The sequence below is a fragment of the Chelon labrosus genome (genome assembly GCF_963514085.1).
Source record: "Chelon labrosus genome assembly, chromosome: 11".
Lineage (NCBI taxonomy): Eukaryota > Metazoa > Chordata > Actinopteri > Mugiliformes > Mugilidae > Chelon > Chelon labrosus.
In genome coordinates this window covers 3,017,092-3,035,755 of record NC_140344.1, presented here as the reverse complement: position 1 = coordinate 3,035,755, position 18,664 = coordinate 3,017,092, and the positions used below count along the sequence as shown (strand labels likewise).

Below are 18,664 nucleotides of genomic sequence, written 5' to 3'. Positions count from 1 at the left end.
GGGACACAAAGAAAAAACAGAGCACAAAGGGATTTGCCAGAAAACAAAAGAACGTGCGCTAGCAGTAATTCCAAGAACGTCTGGTATTCTTTAACTCCTTATCTTAAAGCCCTGAGAGGGATGTTAAACAGTTGCCAACTCTATTTATGAACTTTGGCCGGTCACTAATACTGGTCGTGCTCAAAATTAATTTTTATTGAAACCTCAAAATATAGCTGGAAGTTAAAAATAAGAAGCAAATGTAGTGTTGGTAGCAAGAACCATTCAGGAACCATGGGGAAAATACACTATTTTCCCACTTTATATGGCGACTTGCACCCCAATACCTGGTAGTATTACATAAAAAGTGGCACTGTACTAAATCTTAAATATCATATCAATTATTGAATAATTAATTTGCACAGACAACACACTTTTGTTTTGCTCAGCAAACAATATAGAACAGTAGACAGACAACTCCATGCCATGGAGAAGGAAACACTTTAAGTGTTCTAAGGACCATAGTGGATCCAATAATTGAGAAATGGAAGATGTTTGCTACTACTGGGACATTTCCTACGACTGGACAACTGACCAAACCGAGTAACCCAGTATGGGTTACTTAGTCCTTGTCAGGAAGTTGACCGAGAACCTGATGCACACTCTAAGAGAGCTACAGAAGTGATTTGCAGAGATGGGAGAACCTACCAGGTAGGGCAGCTCGGAGGAAGGAGTTCTTCATCAATCAGAATGGCAGAATGGCTAGAAACCTCGCAAGTAAAAGGCATGGGAGAGGCCGCTGGGAGTGAGACTGAAAACTTTGGGTACAACTTCAAGCACATTGTATGTTGCACACCACACCCTGGATTGATAGAATGTTAAGTTTGGCCAAAAACTGAATAGTAGGATTCTGAAGTATTAAACCTGAATTTGCTGAATTGTGGAAAGTCCTTGAGTCTCTGCATTGCCATGGAGACAAAGTGACCCACACACTTTCTTTAAGAAAACCACAAATGAATAAAGAACAAAAGCTTAAGAAGTGTGTAAAAAATAAATTTTGAAAATAAAACAGAAATGAATCTACATGAGTCAGAACCGGGTGTGGATTCATCATGAACTTTATTTTGGATTTCACTCAGAAAGTTACAGGCAATATAAGTGATGGGGGAAATAATGTCAGAAAAAAGTAAACCACACAGAGTGTTTCTTAACGAGCTATGGTCGGTGTGGTGCTGGTGGCATGCTTGCCTGTTGCCATAGTGATGGGCTTAGAGACAAGCTGGTTGCCCAGGGCAGCAGCTGGATGAGAGTCCAGGTACTCAGCCATCACAGGGATTTGACTGAAGTGGCGTCGAGCTAGCGCGTGTTTGTGCTGGACCCCGCGGACAAAAGTTGTCTCGTATGCCTGAACACAAACACACACACACACACATACAGAGGTAAACTCAGTTTGTGGGACAACAGTTGGCTTTAAAAGGTTGTTTGGAAATAGCTAAGAGATGCTGTGAAGAACTTTAACTTGTTTACATAGTACTACTGAAGGTTAAAGAGGTCACAACATAAGAGAAGCTGGTAATAAATGGTTCATTATAATAATTAAAATACTCCAGAGGCCCAAGACCACTGCAGAAACTAAGAAATTTAAAGTGTGATGTGCCAGAGGAACCAGGATGACCTTCCATGAACTACCATGGACTTATTTTAGACCTTAGTTTGACTAATTAAAAAAATGTTGAGGTCCTGAAAAGTTATTGGGCTCTCAGAAAACTTGCTGTGGTGGAAAGAGGGCTATGATTTTTTTTATTGTTGAGAGCCACAGCAAAATTTGAGTGCCTAATTTAAAGATGACAGTTTATAATGGCTTAAGTGTAAATGTTACACTGGAGATAGAACTTTAAAGTATACCAGTGTAAATGTGTAAGCCTTTGTTTCAAGCCATTAGTCATTCTGAGTAATGACTGAGGGGGTAGCTCAAAACCAACTGCATGTGAATACCAGATGAGTATATCATGTGATGCGAATCTGAATCTTTACATCAACAGACCTTGTGGACGTCCTCCACCTGCAAATGAGCTGAAGTTTCTTCTTTGGACAGTAGTATGCAGTTCCAGGGGCTCCAGTCCCTCCGACGCTCCCAGCGAACAAACACTAAGTTGTAGAGGTCGTTGGAGGCGTTGAGGGCCGAGCGGGACGTCCAGATCGCCTCAACCAGGTACCGCATGTCCTCCACCTGAAACGAGGAGAAAATATCACAGGAAAATGTATAGGAAGCAGAAAAAAAATCTACAGAGGCTTGTAGGATCTAGATTTGTCTACCTGCAGCAGAAAGGGGATCTTGGCTTTTTCATTGAGCCGCTGCTCTTCAGCTCTCAACCTCCTCAGAATGGTTTTGTAGAAGGAGAAGTCATTGCGGGTTCTAGCTATGTTGTCGAGTCTGTCACAGTGCCTGCACCGACCACTCAGGCAGCCACTGGCAGACACACTGAAGTCTGCAGACCGCAGGTAGCGGTGACAACAGCGGCAGAGGAACATGTCATTCTTCAGCTGAGTGGGGTTCTGGGGAACCTGGGATAAATTTTCAATCATAGCAAGACATTTATTTTCGAGAGTGTCCTAAGCATACAGTCTCAGACCAGGAGTCCTCTGTACTCACCTTCAGCAGTTTAGACACTTCTGGGTTGAAAGCAGGAGTTTTGATGTATTGGAGAAAAAGAGTACAGACCCTCTTCCTCAACCCCACAAGACTACCTGACTTAACCCCTCGAGTCATCAGGTCCACCTCCCTGTCGATCAAATTCACGATGTCCCGGGTCAGCTGACACTCATGCTCCTGCCGAATAAGGACAGACAATCCAACAATAACAACAGCTTCCCTGTGCAACTGTAATGCTCATTTAAAACAAGAGTTGTAATATTTTGATATACTAAGGTTTGTACATCCAGGTCAAAGAAGATGGAGTGCTATATTATGAACATGGCCTTACAACATCCTGTTAAATTCTATATATGTTATTATGCGTCTACTCTGAATGGTCCTATCAACGCTATTTGTGTTGTGTTTGTATACTACTTTTGCTACACTTGTTTTATAGAGGTTAATTCGGGGTTTTTTTCTAACGGTTTCTCTAATAGGGTATCTTTACCGCTTTCCAAACAGTAAGTTTAATGTTTTTTTATGGGATTCAATTCCACTACCGTCACGTTTATTAGAATTGTAAAGATACACCAGATAACACCTTGTCAACCTTATAGCAATATGGTTGTCAATACCTTGACAGTGTGTTTAAGTGACATCAGGACTTGGAGCCTCTCCTCGAGGCTTACTGTGGACTGGCTAATGTTGTTGTAGAGATCTCGCAGCTCTCCGGCTCTGATGGTTTGCACACTGTCCATCTCGATCAGACGGCCGTCTGCCGCTCGCCACTTATGAGGGGCAGCCGACTGGTACAGACAATAGAATATATTCAGGTATTTAATGAGATTCAAAAATAATTATTATTAATATGCTTCACGCGGTTTTCACCAAAAAAGAAAAAAAAAACAAACAGAATATTACTTACTACCTTTAAAAACTAGTAGGGCAAGAAGACCTATCTTTTCAATTTATGAAGGTCATTAATTGAATTACATGTACAGTGGAGACACACCACCCACAAATGGTTGTAGTTAAAAAGTTGGACACTCTTCAAGACACCCAACAAGTCCATCTGTCTTTGTTTCAGATTAGTTTTTTGGATATAGCATAACCAAGATGACTGGGAACTGTCATAGATGACATCTTAAGCTTTCTCCACTGAGAGATAGAAAAGAAACTTCATCATAGATATAGAATTGGCTAAATATAGAATGCAAAAGAAGGGAGTCTCAAAGTAGCATCTCTAAACAACTTCTCAGGATGGGAAACAAGGACACACACATGGACTGGACAAAGACATGCCAACATTTCTGATGATGCATCTGATCAATCCAAGTATGAGATTTGTGGCAGAAAAAAATGGGTGACCAATAGGAGAGAGAATGATACTGAATTTCTTACTTCTTAGTCACCTGACCTCAACCCACTGAACATTTATGGAGCATTTGAAGACTGAGATAAACAAACATTCACATTACAAGACACTCTTTGGAACATTGTCAGATCATGCTAGGATAACATGGGTTATCAGGTCTGAGAAAACTTGCAGCTTGAGTGATGCTAAAAGGGGACGAAACTGCTTCCAAAATAAAACAATCACACTTACACCTCATATAGCACCTTTGTATATACATATGACAGCTGCTGACAGCCCATAGACAGGAAAAATATTCAAGACAAAGGAGTGCTAATTGATTTACTTTGACCCACTCCTTTGTGTTTTTGTTAGATTTCTGTTCTCTACTCAAATAATAACCCATAAAAATAATTTTGGGTTGCAGTCCTAGTTTTTAACTGCTCAGTTTTGGATTGTGAGATCGGAGTAGAGGAGTAGGAGTGAAACCTAACCTTATCCAGGAAGTTCCTCACAGTTTTGTCATAGTTGTTGTTTTGGACGGTGATGCGATGTTGTCCAATGGCAGCGATGAGCTGCGTCTCCTGCTCTACCAACAAGCAGAGAGCTGCCTTTCTCTCAGCTCCTTGGAGGGTCGAGTTGATCCGCTGTTCCTCCTCACTCCTCCACTCTGAAACACACACCGTTAAAACCTTTTGCTCATCAACATCAATCATAGGTGTACAGCAATGTGAGACCTCCACCCCCCTCAACCCTACTCTCTAGAGCGTGGTACAACAGGTTGAAGTCTTCCGTCTTCTGTGGGTTCATCCAGCGGTGGCGGCGGTCTCTCAGCTGTTCCTCTTTCTCTTCCTGCCTCCTCCTCTCCTGCAGCTCCAGCCAGGCCAGCCGTCGGTTGCGCTCCTTCCTCAGGTGGTCTACTGCCTGTTGGGCCAGCCACCGCCGAGCAAACGACTGTAGACACATTACCTGGGGAAGTGATAAGATACAGTATGTACATGTATGTATATTTTATATTAAAAGTAAAATACAGAATACATTCCTATTTATATTGCATTTATTATCTATAATCATACCTGCATTTGTGTTGCAGCTTACACACAACCTGGTCGTATGTTTGTCTTTATTTTTTTTATCATGAGTTAAACTTCATTATCTCAATAAGTACTCAGAGTTGCACAATTTTATTATTTTTCTTCTTAAATGTATTTCGACACACATACAGTACCATTCAGATGTTTGGAAACAGCTACTCGTCATTTCTTCATTTATATGGCTATAAATCAAAATTAAGGCATACAACCATTACAAGCACTTTGAAATGGTCTTGAAGTGCAGGACAGGGAGATCAAGAGCCCCCTCTGCTGCAGTTCATTAGGAGAAGTTCATTAGAGTTACCAACCTCCGAGATCAACCCAGAAGGAGACTATCACACAAGGAATGGATATTAGACTAGTGGAAATCTGGACTTCAGTTTGATGAGTGCCAATTTGCGATTATTGGTTCCTGTTGCTGTGTCTTTGTGAGTGGTGAATGGATCGTATCTGCATTTGTGTTTCCCACCATTATGTTTTAAGGAGGAAGCTGTGATGGTGTTGTATTGTGTTCAGAAATTTGACTGGTGATGTAAGCATAAAAACATTACGTGTCACCCACAGCTCTCAGCCTCCTGTCATGGTGCTCATCAGCTGTGAAGTATTTCCCAGGGGAGACCAGCTTGTCGTTCATGCACGAGACGTAGCAACCAATCCCAGTCATCTGGGTGGAGACGTTGACTGGACATTGCTGAGCCTGAGACTGGACCTCTACCGTCTGACAGACAGAAAAGATTGACTGAATTGACAAAAGACTGACTGAATTTCAAACACAGTCCTTTTCTCCTGTAAAATTTAAGTTTTAAAAATGAGACATGTAAAACACATTTTAATGCATGATCAAACGTCTCTGATCCACCCTTCTTAGCATAGAGGAGCCTAGATTTTAGGGATTCCTGGGTTCAAAAACACACCCACTGTAAAATGTGTTGCCAGTTTCAGATACCAGCTATACCAGTGAAAATATACAGTTGGTTCTGCCTGACAAGAGACCAGGTAGAGGTGGGCCTCTACCTAGAAGCCTCTACTTGTAGTGGATGGAGGGAAATAATGCACCACAAAACAAAGAGAGCTAAACAAATGTGAGAAGAAAACTTGTGACAAAGAAAGGTAAAGAAGAAAATTTACTAAGAAAAAACAGATCAGAACAAACACAACAAGATGCAAAATGACGAAAAATAGGTGCAAACAAACCACAAAAAGACAGAACCACCTAAATGTCTCAATTTGTGTCTTTTTCTCCAAAAACGTATCCCCCTTGACATAGATTTGACATAAAGGTTTAGCTTTAAGATGATACACAATGGATGGATGTGTAGAGACAATCTTCACTGAGGGATGGTCTCACGACAACACCAGAGCAACCAACAGGCAGAGATATCTCATTATCGCGGTGGTGCGTGTCTTCATGTATGAACATCTCTAATGAGCCAACCACCATCATTAGAGGGAGAAAGAGAGAGAAACATTGTGCATGTGTTTGTGAGTCGTACACATAGTCCAGAGGCAAAGGGCACCTGTGTGTGGAGAAGAGAGATACCTACTTGGGGTGAAGGTGAAGTGAGTGAGTCACATATTACCTCCATCTGATGGAGTCATACATACTGAGAACCCTCTGTTGTTTCATGCTCCTCTACACCCCACAGCCACAAAAAACAAAACAAAAAAAAACAGCTGATTATGGTTGAAGAATTTTTTGTAAATGATTACTTCCCGGGAACGTGCCACACGTCTGCTGAGTTGTCCAGAATTTCATGGCCAGAACAGCAAATAATTCAATATAAATGTATGTGAAATAAAATTTTACGATATTTTTCTTTCAGTTCCAGTTCAATCACAGTTCCTTTTAAAGGTACACTATCTTGGGAAATAATAATGATTGTGAAACTGAAAAAAAAAGAAAAAAAGGCTGTAGTTATAGCTGTCAAGAAGCTGTTATTGTTGATAAGTAGGTGGTCCGCTCTGCACCATGAAACAAAGTTGTTCAACAAGTTCCTGTACTCCTCCTCATGCCCATCCCTGGGCATCCCTGCACGTCACAGTTGCAGTGCCATTTGGAGAAATTCTGGAAGTGGCATGACTCTGAGTCACCATATTTTATTCTGTTGTGTTCATTGAGCTGCCTGAATTAGCAAAAAAATCCTCTACCCTGGAGATGTGTTCACAGAAAGCAGTGCAGATCAGGAAGAATTACCAGAAATAACAATATGCATCAAGTAATTCTCATTTAGCAAGGGGTCACATAGCAGTCACATTCTTAAGAACGCTACAGACCTTTTTATTCACGCATGTATCAATCAGTCTCCATCTGGAAAACAAATTACCTGTGAGCAGCAGTTCTGTGGTTGGAAATGCCTTGCTGATGAAAAATACAATGACCAGACTAGTTGGAGCTGACAGAGAGGCAACAGTAACACAGCCAACCTCCGCAACTCTGCTAAGCAAAAAGCAGCTCAGAATACACAAGACATCCAGTCTTGGGGCGGATCATGCATTATAACAGCAGAGGCCTATGTCGGATAAAACTCATGTCAGAAAGCACGATGGCACTGGCTGAAAACTGGAAAAAGTAGACTGGACTGATAAATCTTGACTGAAGCACAGAATTTGGCATCAACAGCACGAATCCATGGAACCAACCTGTGATTTGTTAACAGTCCAGGTTGGTACTGTAACAGCGTTGGGAATGTGTCATGTTTTATTTTCTTTCCTCATCATCATCACTGATTTGCTAGACCTGAATCTGTTAGAACACCTTTGGAATGTTTTAGAACAGCACACTGGAAGCATCAATGTGCATCGAACAAATCTGCAGATGTGATGGAATATAATAATGTCAATGTGGAGTAGAATTTCAAGAGTTTTTTAACATGTTTTTTTAAAAAATGTGAAATCCATGACACTAAGAGGAGAGGCCTGAGTAGTATTCTGTTCCATTCTTCCAATCAACAACAGAATTGCTCCTGATGGAGCTCAGGACTCAAGAGGGAACTGACTTAAATTATTTTACTTTAAAATCTTACTGAACATGATATTACTGGAGTTATTTGTGTATATTTAAGTGAAGTGTTAAACACAAAGGCACAAAGAAAAAGATCAGACATGGCAAGAAAACAAGAAAGACAACAAAAAGAGTCTTCAGTGGCAGACAGAAGGTAAATGAAGCAATGGATGCATATTAAGATAGTGTGTTACGCTAAAAGATGAAGAGCAGAGGAGATGTAGAGAAACATTGGAAAATATGAAGTCATCCTCACTGGAGAGTTTTCACATGCACCTGCATACATATGTCACCATACTAATACATACCCCATATAGTTCATCACAGGAGGTTTTGCTGTGACAAAAGATTTGTTGTTGGCAAAAATCCCTGGGATATGACAGGACCTTAATTCCTGATTCATTTGGAAGAATTAAAATCATTATCAGAAACACAGTGAAGGCAGGAGGTCTGTTCCAGGAAGAAAGCTTTCTCAGTTATCTAGAAGACTTTACAGAGAACAAGCTGGATCATCCTGAACTCATAAAACTGTACCTGCTTCTTGGAAGGTTAAAAGTTTAAAGATTTCATGTGTACTCAAACTTCCTGGAAAGTATTTATTTCCTGGAAGACCTGGTGTATCTTGATGTGGGAAAGTCCAAACAATAAAGTCCTCACGAAAGTTAGGACAGCCCTGTCCCTCTGCAACTCCTATAATTGAACTGCCTTAACTAGATCACATTTAACAGGAACAAGCGGTTACAGAAGATGAATGAATGAATGAATGAATGAATGAACTACTCCCTCTTTATTCTAAGCTAACTGAAAGACACTCTTACAGGTGGTGCACTACTGCAAATATAATTATAAGTGCTCTAAGTTATTGCTAGGCTTCTCTGTTTTTAACCTATTAATCACCTCACAACCCCGTAGCATTATGGTGACAGACTTTGGAGGGAACGTGTTTAAACATTAAAACACTGCTTTACAATACACAGTCTCATTCAACTGCCCTCATTCATGAACATTATGATGTTCAGTTTGTCTTAAAACTGTTTTAGAAAGGAGTTGATTCTACTGTATGGCCATTGTGTAGGTTGTAATCGGTGCTGCTATTAAACTGTATTATATCGAGAGGTATGATATTATTACGTCTCTCTATAGCACAGAACACAAGCCTCAGATAACTACAGCCTCCTGTATAATTCAATTTTACCCTGAAAGAGCTAACAAGATTATTGACTGTAAATGAAAGTATTTTTACTGGATATAACAACGCAGGACAATGACAGAATCAAACTAATTATATCTCATGCTGAAAAGAAAGGTGTCACTGTGACCATTCGTCTTCTGTCTCCTGGTTCAAGAAGCTCGTTTACGCTCCTTCACTCGCTCTGTAATTAGACTGTTTAATTTGTACATGAATTCATGTTCTGTCTCATGCATGAGTGAGAATGCTGCTTTGCAGTAATGAATGACCGCTCCAAACACACACATATCTTAAACAACAACTTTAACAGCAGCTCCATTGTCCTCATTGCTTGAAATGTCTTTGCTTGCTTGAAATGGCATTTTTTTGTTTTAAAAATGATTAAATGATCACACCCATCATACTGATGCTGACACTAATATTTTGTGTGAAAGTTTTTTTTTTTTTTTTTTTTTAAGCTCTGTTCATTCTTTACCTGTGTGTCGCGGCTAAAGACGATCACTCCTCTGTCAGGTCTTCTCTTGGGCAGTGTCTGGATGGCGGCGTGATGGTACTCCACTCCCGTCAGCTGGTGCCTGTAGCCTCCCAGGAAGGCCTTTTGTTTCCGGGGACGCTCAATCTCCACCACCACCTCCTGGAACCCCCCCTCACCTGGACATCAGTTCAGGGATGGATATGCTGTCAGAGTTTCTAGCTGGTATAATAGTTCAAAGTGTGAAGTTTATTGTGTTTCTGTCATTCAGTGTTTGGTCCATAAATCCAACAGAAAAAGATTCTAAAATAAAATCTTAATTTAAAATAACTGCTATTGTTTCTTTTTATAACAAAAAGAAACAATAGAAAATCTATCTACCAAACGTATAACATCAATTTGGGCAAACAGAGCTACAGCAGCTTATGTTAATACAATTTCATCAGTATATGTATAAGTCTGAGGACTAAATATTGATTTTGCAAAGCTAGCTGGTCCACACCAAACAATCATTCATTCTCACAGCAAGACAGCAAAAGTGAATTGGGTAGTTAACACGTTGCCAAACAGCTGCCTCCACATTCAGAACAAACTCTTAAGACCGGGGGAGAAATTACAATTATTTGCACTGTGCACTGGTCGATTGTGACCAGGTTGTAAGTAGAGCTTCAAAATGAAAAAAGAAGAACCTGGAGTAGAAGACAATAAATAAAGAGCAGGCAATTCACTGAAAACTACATTTAAACTCAAACAGTTCATCAGCTGATCAAAAATTTAAGACCATAGCCTGAGAAAGGCTAAGTCAGTGCAATAACCATAAGACAGTAACTGTGAGAGAAGGGCCTGAAGAACAATAAACAAAGACCACGTCTCCTCCCATGCCACAAACTCACCTGTTTGGATTTTGTAAGAGAGCACCAAACATGGGACACTAAAAGGTGGAAGGAAGTTTTATTCTCTGACTGTAAAAATTTGACCTGAACAGTCCTGATGGCTCCCAACCTTACTGACATGACAAGGAGTTCTCACTGGAGATGTTTTCTATGCAGCACAGTGGAAGAGGTGCCATCATGATCTGGGTGCTTTTTCCTTCAGTGGAAGGTGGTGGTGGCAGGGACGTCAAACAGTGGCTGGCTATAAGGAGATGCTGCAACAGGCATCCCTCTTGACTGAGGGCCCTTGTCTGTGCAGTTATGACTGGATCTTTCAATAAGACAACGCTGCAGCTCACAAGGACTTCTTCCAAGAGAATAACGTTTCTCTTTTGGACCATCCTGCCTGTTACCCTGATCTAAATCCCATTGAAAACGTTTGGGGATGGATACCAAGGGAAGTTTACAAAAACGGACTTCAGTTCTTTTGATCAGCTGATTAACAGCGTGTTTGATAATAAATGCAGTTTTAATAAACAGCCTACTATCTATTTTTGTCTCTTGCTCCAGTTTGGTCTTTTTGCATTTTGAAGCTCTACTTACAATCCACAATCCAACAGTGCAAAATGCAAATTCTTGTAATTTTTCCCTTGGCATATAAGGACAGTGTAGAAAAATGGGTATTCATACCTGTTTGAACTTGTACAGTGATAACATCAGGCATGCTGTCGTGCTCTGGGGGGCGAATGGGGCGGAGGGGGTGGGAACTTGGGTCGGTGGAGCACATCTCCATCCTTGTGGAGCTGTGAGGGCGGACACCAAGCTCCATCAGACTCTGCTGTTCCTCCACCTCTCTGCCTGAAAAACAACCCAAGTCCCAGCAGTCATATTATGCATGAGGTTGGTATGATTCTATGAAAATTCATATTAACATGCAGCAGCAAGCTTTAAATAAACAGGTTACAGCTGCAGTTCTTCTGCAGTAATGACAATAAGGTGAAGACAGTGCTGGCCGAAAGCGAATTTGGAGTCATCCAGGGAAATATGGCGAAATATGCAGCTCTCCCCAGTGAAAATCCCAAATTCTTCATAGAAAGTGTTGCTCTGAAAATCTAATCTAACATAAATAATTTCTGCTTTTGTACTGATGAGAAATGTTCATATTTCCAAGGTATCATTATCAACTCGTAAATATTCCATCTGTTTATTAGAAAGGAAGGTGAACTGCAGGGCTTGTTGGCCACCAAAGAGGAGACATGAGAGACTAAGAGTTTGAGAACCACCAGTCTAATATGCAGTCTTCTAAGATGATTATGATTGTTGTTTTTAACTGACAAATGCTGGCTGGGATAGATGGTTGCCGCAATGAACTGACTACTCTCACAATTCTTCAAATCATGAACAAAAGACAAAGCCACATACCATCCAGCGACAGCTGAAGGACCTCAGCAGGGACTCTGAGCTCTGAGGCGAGGTGAGTCTTCAGCTCCTGAATGCTGAGACCGATGGCAAAAGCCACAGTCATCACATGGCCCTCCGGCTCCAGCACCACCTTCACTACAGCAGCACAGAGACAAATTCTGACACAGTCTGTGGGCTTATCCGTGAAATCTATTGTGTTATTGTTTTGTGAGACTTTATTTTGACAATGTGTAGTTTATAATGGGAAATACTTTTTAATACAGCTAATACAGAACATAAAGAGTTCATCTAGATTTTATATTTAGTCTATCTTTAGTTAGTTATATATTACTAAAATCTTGAGTTATTCATAAGTCTCTATTTTCCATCTACTACCTTAGAGCTCTGTTGTCTGCTTAATATATTTTCTTTGAGACTGTAGCCTTGGTAGCTGCTAATAGAACTTTAAGAAGATATTGATCCTCATGTTGAATAAATCCTGTCAGGTTACCTAGAAACAGCATGGCACAACACTTCATACACAAATCTGCGACAATCATTGCATGAGTATGATTTGCATCTTGCTATGGCAAGTTAATATCATGCCTCTATGTTTTTTACTCTGCAAAAATACCAAACTGAAATTAAAACTGTTACTGATGCGTGAAAAATTAAAATGAGCCACACTGTGTAGAGATGATTTTAAGTGAGCTAAAATAAAATCTATGGTGTAGAAATCAACATCATTTTGTTGATGGAAAATAAGCTCAATAAATGTATTTAAAGAAAATAAAATCAGTACAGCACATTCATGAGAAACACTGAAATTTGAAAAGGGTAACTCTATTGAACACGTTCTGGGGTTTCCTCTTCTTGTAGTATTATGGCACTTGTCTGTATATTATGTATAGGTTTATATTGCTTTCTTACCCGTGGCTGTCGAGTTCCCAACATTTTCTTTTTTCTGGGGCTCTTTAAGCTGCTCTGCATCATCAGGAAAGTCTGCCTGTGTTTCAACTTCTTCCACACTTTCCAATACATCTGCACAATCATCATACAAAACACACCGTGATTGCAATAAAGGTGTCACTAGTCAGTTACTATATGTAAAACTGCTTCACCCTCATCATCCTCAGTTAGACAGAGAAAAACAAAAAGTTATCTTTTAGTTTGCATAATTAGATTGATCCGTGACTGTCTAACCTATTCTATTTTGTGTTTTCTGAAGTCCTGGTAGTTGCTCGTTGTCATCTGGTAGATTAGTTTGAGTTTCAGCTTCTTCAGGATCTTCCTTTTGGATATCAGTACAAACTTATAGAAATCTCTGCTTTATCATTTAAACTGTGCAATAAAGTAAGTGCTAATAAACTACACTTCAAAGTTTTCTTATTTCATGTTTTTAAGTTTTTAGATCAAGACTCAATCTCAGATGCTGTATCTCACTGTTGTTCTGATTTAAATATGGATTAAATCTGAAACAGACTATATATGTAGACATGCAGATGAAACTGTGGAAGTGGTTGTTGGGATGAAAAGTATTTGTATCACAATCCAAACAGGATTTCTTGTTAAGACTGTTATGAATAATGTATCTCACTCACTGCAGAAAGTGCACAGTAAACAATACCGCTGTGAATGGCTGCATATTATTGTCAGCGCTGACATATTGCACACTTAATGCCATAGCATACTTAGTGTAGCTATACTGTCAAATGTCTGTTGTCAATGAGGTTGATAGCATTATCATTTGCCGTGCTATTTATTCACTCTAACAGAAAAACTGCCAAGGAAGTCAACTCAGCCTGGATTCACCTACATGACTTTCCAGGCCGCTGCTCTTCTCTATCACTCCCCGGCTCTTTGTCATCCTCTGGCGGCTCCTCTACAGTACTTCCAACTGGTTGTGGGTTTGTTCCCGTGTTTCCATCCTCCTCTTCTTCTTTAACGTCCTTTTCTTCGCTTTCACTTAGTTCCAACATGGTGTTTAACTGACCACCTAGCTGAAATGCGAACTAAAGCTAAACTCAAGCTAACTTAGCTGAAGTTAACAAAACCTCCGCAAAAAAAACAACAAACAAGACCGTCCAGTCCACATGCACAACACGGTTAAAAACAGGTCCGCTGACAGTGGTTTGAATTCGTTTAAACCGTTTCTTTTTTTTCTTTTCTTTTTTTCAAATTGACATTTTGAGCTATCAAGGCGCTAGTACCACTGTCCTCCCTACGTTAGCTTGGTTTCCGGGCAACAGCTATAGCAAAGTTTACACGTTGCTATAGCAACAGTAGGGCAAGTCACCTTCCGTTTAGAAGCATATATTTCCTTATATATGTCGATTTTTAATTAGTTAAATTCAAAAGTTCATATGTTCTTGCCAAAAGCTATTTAAGAATAAAAATAGTGTAAGTTAAATAATATACTAGAATAAAATGATAAACAGTCATTACTTTTACTGAAATAGACATCTGTTCAAATTATAAAAATGATTCATACTGGTGTTAATCAATCATACTTGTAATATACACTCATTTGCCAGTTCATTAGGTACACTGGCGTAAAGAACTATATTCTAATATAATAGACTCATTATAGTGTTCATCTGATGTTGGAACAGCATCAGAATGGTGGTAATTCATCTGGATGATCATTTTGGAGGATGTAGCTTGTGAGTGGTAAATGGTCTTGTTTTTATATAGCTCTTTTCTACTTCTCTGTATTCAAAGTGTTTTACAGTCACAGTGACACATCTACCCATTCACTCATAATAGCAAACACACATTCACACACCAGTGCAGAGTATTGGGAGCAACTGGGGATCAGTGTCTTGCCCTAGGACACTGCGGCATGTGGCGTGTCCCGGGGATCTACTACTAACCCTCCGGTTCGTGGATTACCAGGCAACCCCGTGCGTTGTTGAAGTGGATTAAATTAAGGACAAAAATGTTTCTGTTATTTATACAAGCCCACTAAGTAAAATGTGACCATTTGGTGACTATTTAGCCTAGACAAGTGACTAAAATAAGGGTGACAAAATAATAGGAACATGTTTCTATACAACATAATACAAACCACAGCCTCCAAAATGAATCAACAGCTCTCTCGGCTATCTGAAACAAATGGTGAATACCAATCTTGTCATTACCTTCGTAATTTAGTGCAGGATTCTTAGAATGCATTCGTTTTCACTAGTGTACTTAATAAACTGGCAGGTGAGTGTGATTTAATACATTATACAAGTTGATTTATTTTAGTTCACATATGTAAATGTAAACTCTGTGTACTGTTGAACTGAAAAAATGTTGTTTTCAGTCAAAGTTTGATACAGACATCTTAATCAGCTGGGATAGGCTCCAACCCCCCGCGACACTTCACAGGACAAGCAGTTACAGAAGATGAATGAATGAATGAATGATTATTAATGTCTCTTGTTATTGTTACAACTGTAACACTATTCATCATACTTCCAACTCACTTCTGTTGCCTATATTTAAAGATGTAATATTTTAATTACGAATACTTTCTTAAGTGGCCCTGCAATACACTGGCGACCTGTCCAGGGTGTACCCCGCCTCTTGCCCGATGACAGCTGGGATAGGCTCCAGCAGACCCCCGCAACCCTTAACAAGAATAAGCGAGTACGGAAGATGAATGAATGAATGAATACTGTCTTAAGTATCATCCAGGGCAAATGGCCTAGTAGAGTTTCTTAAAAAGTAAGTCCAAATGACCAGTTGCCATTGTTTTCTGATATATCATTTTAGAAACTTTTAGAAATGTATTTTGTGGCAGATAAGTTCAGCTAGTGTGGACCCACCCAAATTCAGCCTACCTTGTTTAAGGTTAAAATCGTATTTAAGCTGGCTTTGTTGGCTTGCTTTTTTTTTTAACTTCCAATTCTTCCAAAAAAATAAAAAACTATACAAAAAACAACAACAAACAAACCATCAAACAAACTGAACACTGATGCCCACAAACGGCAGTGCAAGTCCTGAGAAATGTCAAGGGGCTTCATGCTGTGTGTTTGTTCATTTCATCACAGTGTAATAGTTCTAAATGTTGGAGGTATTCCTGGAAAATATTTTGTAAACTAGCAGTGTTCTATTAGTAGAGTTCAAAAGGAAGTAGGAGCGGTACCAACAGTTGTACTAATACATGACGCAACAGTGTCAGTATGAGTAAAGCGTGCAGTAGTACAGTAATTGAAACAGTAGTATGCTGAGGATGTAGAAGATGCACAGATTGTCTGTGAGAATGAGCTCCAGCCTTATTTTAGTTATTTTACGACCGCCCTCTCTGTGCAGTGTCAATATAGAGCCTTTACGTTGAGCTTTATGTTGAGATTATATTTCAGTCTGTAAGTCAAGGGAGGCGACATGGTGGACCCTGTAAAGCTCCACTGATCTGCTGCTGAGCATCTGCTGGCTCCCCATGGATCACACAGTATGGAGCGTAGCAGGGGGACTGTGGCCCCAACAGAAAGCTGTCACCCCACAGCTATGCATTCGTCAAGGGGAAGTGTGCTTGTCTTGTTAGTGGTTTTTCAGGATCACAGTCAGACACTTGAACATAGAGTGGAAACTGAACAGCATCTGGATTTAACAAGAGACTTCATTCATCCGGTTGGACGTAATCCTTGTTTGGTTGACATATTCAATATACTGTATACTAAGTCAGGCTGCTGTCTTTGCTGTGGAATGGCAGGTTATGTGCCTTACCCAGCAGCACCCTGGCACTTTCCTGCTTACGTACAATAACAAAAGAAAAGGTTACAAAACAACATATTTTAAATGTGCAATGTCTGTCATTTTAGCAGTAGGATGTTCCCTTTTCTTCAGCATTTGCTCTCCTTCCATCAGTCTGAACAATGTTAAGTGACCCACTGTTGCTTATAATTTAGGCTGTGTTTATTCAATGTTTTATGATATATTTATGCAACTTTTTAAAATATGATTTACTGACATAATGTGTAATTAATATGTTATCTGTGGTATGTGTTTTGCATCCTCTGTCAGTCGCTGCTTGTCTGGAAGTCTGAATCACTGACTAACTGTACTAATAATGGCTTCTGCCAATGGCTGTATTTTAGTAGTATGGCAGTTAAATGTCAAAGGATGGGATCCATGCAAGAAAAATGGTCATAAAAATGAATCAGCCCACGTTCTTTTTGCTCTTGTGTGTCCCATAAAATTAATCAGATAGTCAAACATATCAAATAAGCTGCTGCCATAGTATTCCTGGTTGTTTTTATCAGAAGACCGGTCACCTCTACATAAAAATTTGTACTTAAACTGTTAGGCTCTAAGCATCAGGCTACCATTAACTAGGGAATATTTAAATTTAATGGCAAAAATTGCCTCTTTGAATTTTCATGATCTCTGGAAATTAGATAGCACAGAGCTCTGACATTGCCTGCTTGCTCAGGTTTCAGCCAACAGTTTATGAGAAAGCCACGATCTCATATTTCTTTGTCAAAGCAGTGAAAGAAAAAAATAGACCCAATTGATTTTGCATTCCATGAAACAATAGACGGTGAACCCATTTGCTGCATGAGTCCATGGCTTAAGCCCGAGAGGATTGTGGGATCTTGAATGCGGTATTCCCGCCAAACATGCCAAAGACCAGGCTTAGCTTGCACAATAGCACATGTAACCTGGCTATATTTAAGCCCAGCAGGCCAGGTGTCGCGTACACGCCTCCTGCTGTGCTTCATGCAGGGCTGTGAGGCATCTCAGACACTCCTATATATAAAAACACCGCGTGCTGTTAGCGGAGTTTGACCCATCAGCTCGTGTTGTTAACATACCTGACAGGTGAGAAGTCGTTGGCTCATCTGCAGAGACATACAGGTATTTGATTTAAAAAAATATTTCTGGCTCTGTCAGAATGAGGATTTTTGTGGATTGGAGGTGATGAGCTGGAGTGAATTTCTTAGCAAAGATTGATGCATTTTCCTGTCTGCAAAGAGGATGGACACAGTGACAGGAACACCTATAGGTCTGTGATGTAATGTTGCGTATTTCCTCATCCATGTTGGTCTTTTATAGTTTGTGTTGGTTTGTAGTTTTGGAATACACAGATTTTCTGCTAAGAACACTTTTACACAGTACTAAACAATTTATATTGTCCTGTAATTATATTTTACTGAAAGAATAGTTTTATATGTTGAATTTTTTGCCTGCTTATCGATGCATTTCTATACATGGTCAGCTGATTTGCTGTGCTACAACTAAAACATTCTCTAGGCTACACTGGCATTTAGTTAGTATGCATGAATTGGAGCTTTACCAGTTGAATTCAGTCTCATTAATCGCTTAATATTTATGTCCAGGAAACTTTCTATGAGGAAACTTCTATAAAGAAGTCATAGACAGACCTAGTAAAAACTAAAGTGTGTTGTTTTTGTTGACACTAAAAGTGTTGGTGATGTTTTAGGGCAGTATTTCAAAGGGTTGTTTGGTGATGACTTATTCTTATAGTATCTTCTGCTATCTTCCTGGATGCAGACCTGGAAAATATGTGCTAAATGTGAGGATGTTTGAATTGAAATAGGTCTCAACTGATTTCATTCATTCATTCATTCATCTTCTGTAACTGCTTGTTCTTGTTACGGGTCGCGGGGTCTGCTGGAGCCTATCCCAGCTGTCTCAACTGATTTTAGTTTTGGCCAAT

The 18,664-nt window shown here is 39.8% G+C and overlaps 1 protein-coding gene across 1 annotated transcript; it reads right to left on the bottom strand.

Annotated features, from left to right (window-relative positions):
- Positions 1-1,106: 1,106 nt before the first annotated feature.
- Positions 1,107-13,976, bottom strand: iqub (IQ motif and ubiquitin domain containing; the record flags this gene model as incomplete). Its single annotated transcript, XM_084555551.1, has 13 exons — positions 1,107-1,384; positions 2,024-2,209; positions 2,296-2,544; positions 2,633-2,809; positions 3,250-3,420; positions 4,463-4,638; positions 4,727-4,937; positions 5,625-5,780; positions 9,728-9,903; positions 11,287-11,450; positions 12,015-12,153; positions 12,928-13,038; positions 13,814-13,976. 13 exons carry the CDS (start codon positions 13,974-13,976, stop codon positions 1,187-1,189), a joined length of 2,277 nt encoding a protein of 758 aa, XP_084411677.1. The 3' UTR covers positions 1,107-1,186.
- Between the last annotated feature and the right edge of the window lie 4,688 nt (positions 13,977-18,664).